General features: G+C 36.4%; 2 protein-coding genes across 2 annotated transcripts; both read left to right on the forward strand.

Annotated features, from left to right (window-relative positions):
* LOC122605194 (pentatricopeptide repeat-containing protein At5g39980, chloroplastic) lies at window positions 1-2,193 on the forward strand. Its single transcript, XM_043778094.1, has one exon. It carries the CDS (start codon window positions 83-85, stop codon window positions 2,072-2,074), a length of 1,992 nt encoding a protein of 663 aa, XP_043634029.1. The 5' UTR covers window positions 1-82; the 3' UTR covers window positions 2,075-2,193.
* Window positions 2,194-5,045: 2,852 nt separating this feature from the next.
* Window positions 5,046-5,565, forward strand: LOC122605923 (transmembrane protein 234 homolog). Its single transcript, XM_043778885.1, has one exon. It carries the CDS (start codon window positions 5,089-5,091, stop codon window positions 5,479-5,481), a length of 393 nt encoding a protein of 130 aa, XP_043634820.1. The 5' UTR covers window positions 5,046-5,088; the 3' UTR covers window positions 5,482-5,565.
* Window positions 5,566-7,970: the final 2,405 nt, after the last annotated feature.

Here is a 7,970-nt window from a genome sequence, read left to right on the forward strand (position 1 = left end):
ACATTCTAGCAGGTCAAAAACAAACACACACTCACATTCCGATAACTTCGCCGATGGTTAGAAGTAGAACACTGCTGCAAGGATGAGCCAAACGTATACATTTTCATTCACCACTATTAAATCCACACCTTATTTCCCATTTAACAGTCGCCAAAACAAACTTTCAGTATCAATAACAGCCACTAACAATAATAATAATAATAATAACAATAATTCCTCAACAAAAAGACGTATATGGCGAAAAACACCAAACCCCAAATCCTCATTTCCTAACCAACGACGAAATCTAGAAGTTGGCCACTTAGATCACAGTGTAGACATGGAAGAATTAATATCATCAATCAACCAAACAACAGATGAACACCAACTGTTTGCGTTAATGTCTCAATACAAAACCCGACAACTTTCCATACGTTTTATGGCCACATTATTGTCTCGTGAAACAGACTGGCAAAGATCACTTGCTTTACTTGATTGGATTAACGAACACGCGTTATACACGCCGTCGGTATACGTATATAATGTAGTTATACGTAATGTACTTAGAGCGAAACAATGGGAGATTGCGTATGGACTGTTTGATGAAATGCGTCAAAGAGGGTTGTCTCCCGATAGGTTTACGTATTCGAATTTGATTACGATGTTTGGGAAAGAGAGTAAGTTTGATGAAGCATTGTCTTGGTTACAAAAGATGGAAGATGATCGCGTGTCTGGTGATCTTGTGTTGTATAGTAATTTGATTGAGTTGTCTAGGAAGTTGTGTGATTATTCTAAGGCGATATCGATATTTTCTAGATTGAAAACCTCGGGTGTTTTGCCTGACCTTGTTGCGTATAATACGATGATTAATGTTTTTGGGAAGGCTAATTTGTTTCGTGAAGCGAGGTTGTTGGTTAAGGAAATGAGAGAGGTTGGTGTTGAGCCGGATACAGTTAGTTATTCTACGTTGTTGAGTATGTATGCTGAGAATGAGAAGTATCTTGAGGCATTGTCGGTTTTTTCTGAAATGAAGGGAGTGAATTGTTTGCCTGATCTAACAACTTGTAATATTATGATAGATGTGTATGGGCAACTAGATATGGCTAAAGAAGCCGATCGTTTGTTTTGGAGTATGAGAAAGATGGGGATTGAGCCGAATGTGGTTAGTTATAATACATTGTTGAGAGTGTATGGTGAAGCCGAGCTTTTTGGAGAGGCGATACATTTGTTTAGATTGATGCAGAGAAAAGATATCGTTCAAAACGTTGTTACTTATAATACAATGATCAAGATTTATGGTAAGACTCTTGAGCATGAAAAGGCGAATAATCTTATTCAAGAAATGCAAAGTAGAGGGATAGAGCCAAATGCTATAACGTACTCCACGATTATATCTATCTGGGATAAAGCCGGGAAGTTGGATAGAGCTGCGACGCTGTTCCAAAAGTTAAGAAGCTCGGGTGTGGAAATTGATCAGGTTCTTTACCAGACTATGATTGTGGCTTATGAAAGAGCGGGTTTAGTTGGGCATGCCAAACGCTTACTTCATGAACTTAAGACACCCGATAACATTCCAAGAGCCACTGCAATTACAATTCTTGCTGGAGCGGGTCGTGTGGAAGAAGCCACATGGGTTTTTCGTCAGGCGTATAATAGTGGAGAGATTAAGGATATATCGGTATACGCTTGTATGATTGATCTATTTTCAAGAAACCGAAAGCATTCTAGTGTCATTGAGGTGTTTGATAAGATGAGGAAAGCAGGGTACTTTCCTGACTCTAATGTGATAGGTCTTGTTCTAAATGCATATGGGAAGTTGCGGGAATTTGAGAAGGCGAATGTTGTGTATATGGAAATGCAGGATGAAGGGTGTGTTTTCCCTGATGAAGTTCACTTTCAAATGCTAAGCCTTTATGGTGCAAAACGAGATTTTGAGATGGTCGAGTCGTTATTCGAAAGATTAGACTGTGATACCAATATTAACAAGAAGGAGTTGCATCTTGTTGTTGCTAGCATCTACGAAAGGGCGAATAGATTGAACGATGCATCTCGAATTGTTAATAGAATGAAAGACATTGGTCTACTAAGATCTTAGTATGTGAAAAATGCAGCATCTGGTATGAAGGTTTTGCAATTTATTCACAGTGTACTATTCTAATTGTATTCAAATTTCATAGGTTGCTATACTTGCTAATATTCATGTGATTTCCTCAACAGATATGAACATATGCTAATATTCTTGTGATTTCCTCAACAGATATGAACGTATGGTAATACTTTTTAACAATTATGTATATATATTGGTACTTAAATATCAACATAAATCTTCTTACTAAGATTTATCTAGTTACAGCTTACAAATTACCAGAACAATCACATTATTCTTACCATACTTTCAAAAACAAACAATTACAGCCTTTATTTTCTGAACCAACAAATGAAACTGTTCATTTATGGAACTTATATCACTCTGAGCATGTTTAGGTTATTACCAAACCTTTATTCAATACTTAGTATAATGCTTTCCTTCTAATGAACTTGAATTGTGGGATGAAATTGTGGAAGCCAGTGACCCTGAGAATGTCTCCTCCCTGGTACCAAAAAAGATCCAAGTAGGCCAAGACAATGAGCTCATGGTTCTTTCAGACTTCAACGTCTGCAAGATCAACAAGTTGAAGAGGTGAAGTATTATCCGAGTTCGATACTGACTTAATCTAGTCGTGTGGGATGAAATCAAAGTAAGCCATGTTTGACATGATGCTATAAGAAACCTCAGAAGAAATATATATCATACAAGCTAGAGGTAAATTACTGCTGTTATCTGGGGTCGGAATGTACTGAGCTATGGCTACATTCACAGACTCACAGTGACATAAAGGTACTTGGTATGAACACAAACCCGGGTTATAATCCCATCCCAATTCCATTCACAACTTTGATCAGTGATAAATCGGGCCAGGTCAGGGTCAGGTTTTTGAAGCTTTGACATATGTACATGCTCTGATATCCTGGTCAGTGATTTAGAGGCTCAAGGATCCGGTATCAACATCAAGGGCAAGTCGTTTCCGGTTTAATGTGAGGAAACCTGATGGCCCAAACTAGACCTGAAGTGAAAATGGTTCCACAACATAGGACTTGTTGACAATAGATATGAGCACAAAGCCACAAAGCTTTTGAGTGTACATGCTTTGTAAGGGATCTTCACAAAGTATGGTTTTTTGGGCAGGTGTAGTCGCTAACTGGGAAAATGGGTCGTAGGGACGGGTTTGGAATTTCTGACTTTCTATTGAATAAAATTGAATTAATCATCACTAAGTAGAGAAATTATTTGATTCTTAATCAGAAAAAAGTTCAATTGACTGCTCATTCTTTGACGATAACCCTTTTTACATTGGTACATGTGAAGACACAAAGTTAGGTGTCTCATAACAATTTAGAATCGACGAATATTACAATTAGTTGGCGAATACAACCTGCCTTTGAAGACTAATCAAGGAGTAGTAAGCTCCAGTAGGCCCTTTCGCTAACAACGAATCATGGTTCCCTTTCCCGACAAGTTTACGCTTCTCCAAAACTGCAATTGTGTCACAACTTTGTATGGTACTCAACCATTGGGCTACTATCACGTTAGACTGCCCAACCATCACCGCTCAAATGCATCTTTTCACTCCTTTTGCTGATTGAACTGTCCAGCACACTAGTTAACAAAATCTATGGAATTTTAACATAGCAAGAGTAAAGCGATGCGTTGTTTGACCTGATTCATAAAGCTTCGAAATCAGTACATCTCACCACTCACATCATTGCACTTGTTGAATTTCGACAAACCTTGATGTCAAAGACCTCCGCATGCACCTCCAAGCCTCTTTTTTTGTTTTTGGAACTGCAACTTTCAAACTAGCATAATATATACGAGTACAAGAGAAAATTAAAACGTAAAATTATACCAATCATTCCATAACATATTTCTATATGTAGAGCAATTTCTTATCCATAAGTAAGATAATGATTGAATGTCTTGAAATACCTTCACCTCCAAGCCTCTAGTGACACGGTTTGTTTTGTTTCTTTCAAATTTAGATGACAAAACGCAACAATATTAATAAGCACCTTTTTTAACATATAGACTAAGGGTCTCTTTCCAAGTCATTAATCGTGAGAGTATTAAGTGGTATGTATTAAGTAAAAGATATGTAATTGACGGTTATTTTCGTTTATTTAGTAAAAACGAAACACGAAATTTGACTTAAGTATAAAGTTCTTAACTATTAAGTTTATTTAGTAAAAAGTAAACGGAAGAGTCTTGTCGATTTATAAGTTTTTCGTCTTTCCTGAAACTGAAATAGAGTGAGTGACTACCTCCCATCATTGTCTTTTTTTATAGAATAGGAAGTGATCTTGATACTATAGATCTTGATCAACTTATCTAATTTTTAAGAGATATTGATCATAGGCTGTTAGAGGTATTCGGAGAGAAAAAACATTCCTAAAGATCAAATTCAAGACCTTAAGTTGAATCGATAATGCAAATTTGTAATACTCGGTATATGGTAAATTTTTCAAAATCTATAACACCAAATATCAATTTTTTCAAAGTAACTTCTTTTGCTTTTGAAATGACCAAAAAACCCTTATTGTTTTGAGCTCTTTTTTCTATTTATTTAGGAGCTCTTAGGGCTGTGTTTAAGGTGCATAAATTATTTGTACATTTACCATGAAAATCAGGGGCGAGCTTTTAATATAGAAAGTACAAGTTGTTTAATGCACGTTAAATACAACCCGTATTTAACATTTCCCATTTTTTATCAGAAAACCAACTGGGTTGGATCAGTGGTTGGAACCCTTGCTTTTGGAGACAAAGGTCAAGGGTTCGATCCTCATGCCCAGCAAGGCTGGAGAGCCTTTTCTACCTATGGTAGAACATGGAAGCAGCCTCTCTACCTTTGGTAAGGGTAAGGCTGTCTACATCTCAACCTCCCCAACCCAAAACCCGTGGAAAACGGCATTGGGAGTTCCTTACTTATTTTTTTTTATCGCAGGTCTTTTTTGTCAATACTTATATACATTTGACCCGTTGACCACTATGAACTGACACAGAGCAAACCCAGAATGGTGATCGGAGACGTCGAAAAGATGGTGGCAGTGGGCCTAATTTGGGGCGCCACAAACGCCCTAATGCGTCAAGGCGCCCTTATCTCTGACCAAAAATCATCCCCATTAAAAACCCACAAAAACCCAATTCTTAAAACCCTAATTGAATGGTTCAATCTTATATTAGTATGGCAATACTCTGTTCCTTTTATTATTAACTTATCAGCTTCTGCTACTTTTTTCGCCATTTTGAACGACACCCCGATATCTCTTGCTGTTCCGGTTACAAATGCGACAACCTTTGCTGCCACTGCTGTCTTTGGGATGTTTCTTGGTGAAGAAACACATGTTGGGTTTACTTTGTTTGGTACTTTACTTATTGTTGTTGGTGTTTATGTTTGTGTTGTTTGATTTTATGTATCAGTTTCAAAATAAAGTTTGTATCTTGATTGGTTTTACCGTTTTTTATTTTTGCACGTTATGAATTTGATGAAATGCCCGTAAGTTTGTTTGTGTTTCTTACTCATTTGATAGCTGAATCTTGAAATGTTTTGAGTTTTTCGCGAGTTAGTATTGTGGCTTAAAGTATTGGTTTGGTATTTGTCCATTAAAAGTGTTTGAAATCTGTGCAGTAGTTGTAGATCATATTGTTACTTCCTAACCGTTAGAGCTGACCATGTTGAGTAGACAGTAGACACATTAAGTTGCCTGTAAGTCTGTAACTAGGAAATGTCTGCCAGTTGGCCGAGGTGGGAATGACACAATCAATGTACCATCTAAACAATGTTAACAAGATGGATTATAACTTTATTGAAGTAATTAAAGAACGATTCAACATGAAGGCTATTGGTCCTTTGACCGTGTTCACTTACACAACTTCAGTAGGATGCAACTATGCAAGTGAATGGTGTAGTTATAAAAATTGGCAGTTGGGTCAAACCATAATTGGAACTCAGGTACCTAGACACCATGTAAGGCTCTCGTGTTGAGCTCCCTAAGAATTCAAAGGCAATCTTATCATGTTTAGCACACGTAGATGACATGGCATAAGGGGCCTCCATGACATTGATAGCTATGTTCATAGCATTGGGAGGATTGCCGTGCTGGTAGATCTGGATTAGCAACGGCTTTTTTCAATGATAAGAGTTCATGCATTGGTAAAGCACTTTTGAGCTTATAAAAGAAGCACATCAGGAGGCACCAGATTGGCCATGACTACTATACTTCTCAACCATTGGCAGTGGACTTTGGTGGTGGCAGTGACTGCATACATTTTGCCACCCCTTTTTTATGACTACATAAAAATATTAATTTTTGCTGACACAAAATGATGGGGCGGTAATATAGCTGTATAGAGGTTATATAGTTTGGATTTTAGAGTATTTTGTAGATGGAACCGAAATATGACTGTTCTAGTGATGGATAAATGATTTTGCATTGTGGGTTATTAGTTACAACCGACAAGTAACAATGGCAGAAGTTTTGCCTTTTTGGGTTATAGAAAGATCTGTAAAAGACTTTAACTATAATATGGATTGTTCTTTTGGCAATGACATGTGCTCATGATACCTTTATCTTGCTTTGCTTTTGGCCAGTAAAATCTGTAAGTCTTGTTGCTAATTGTGTATCTGGTTTATCGTTGTCATTTCTGTTTTTATGGAGTTCGTACGTGCTACATTGGAATCAAGACATATTAGGTTTTGTTATAATATTAGACCAGAGAAGTCTGATATTGGGAGCAGCCGGTAATCTGGTTTCGATGTAAAAAGGTAGTAAGATGATTATCAGTAATTTGTTTAAAGCTATACCATAAGCTAAAGACCATAAGCGAAAGACCTTCAATTTTGGGCTTATATTGTAGGTACTAGTCTAATCTTATAAAGATGATTATCAGTAATGGGCTCATCATATTCCACTCAGTTTTGGAAATTTATATTCCCATAATGGGCTTCAGAGGCTATTAGAGTTAGCGCACCACAAAAAGCATAAAAAATCACATATGACAATCCCTTTTAATCTAGACTTTAAGAGTATGCTTGTTGATTGGAATAGAAAGTTGGAATTCAGAGACAGAGACTTGTTTTTTTTTCTTTAACACTATAAGTTTTTAATTAAGTTTTTAACTTATTTTTAACTGTCTGACTCTCAAGTTCGGATATATTAAAAGGATGCAAGTATTTCAGTATTTGTTAAAGACTATAAAAAAGCCCTCAAAATTGATCTCGCTTGGAGCCTCCAAAAACCTTAAGCCGACCTTGTATCATATTGGCTCACAAATGAAAATTGGAAGTCATAGATTCAAAATTCGCCAAATACAAATGAAGAAATTATATCTTGTGATCCATGACTTACAAATATGATTTTTGTGCAGTGTGCGTTCTGGGTACTAAGACAATACATGATATCAGATATTTTCATTTTTTATTCTTTATCCTTGTGTTGACTATTAGTTTAATCTAATTTGTAACCACGTTACTATTTTAGGAAACTTCGAGCTCACCTAAGCTTAGATTGAAACGCGGGACGCTTAGATTGAAATTAATATATATTCAGAAATTTATTGTGGGTAAGTTTATCCGATGTACTGTAGATCAATTACATTTAGAGAAGAACGATTAAGGACCAGTCAAATTAGTTCGAGTTGACACGGAGACCATCTCCAATTTGGCCGAATCTTGATCAGCATGAACATTTAAGCTGAAATATACGACACATTAAATTAAAGTACTAATGTAGATATACATTGTAATATTGTACTCGTATTATATATGAACTGTTTAGATTTACTAACGGTTCCCAACTAGTGTGAAGTATCAAAGTTGTTTCACGTTACCAAATATATTTAGAGGGTGTTTATGCGTGATTTATCATTAGGTTTGAAGGGAATTGAAACTAATGAC

The sequence above is a fragment of the Erigeron canadensis genome, chromosome 6 (genome assembly GCF_010389155.1).
Source record: "Erigeron canadensis isolate Cc75 chromosome 6, C_canadensis_v1, whole genome shotgun sequence".
In the NCBI taxonomy this organism is placed as follows: domain Eukaryota; kingdom Viridiplantae; phylum Streptophyta; class Magnoliopsida; order Asterales; family Asteraceae; genus Erigeron; species Erigeron canadensis.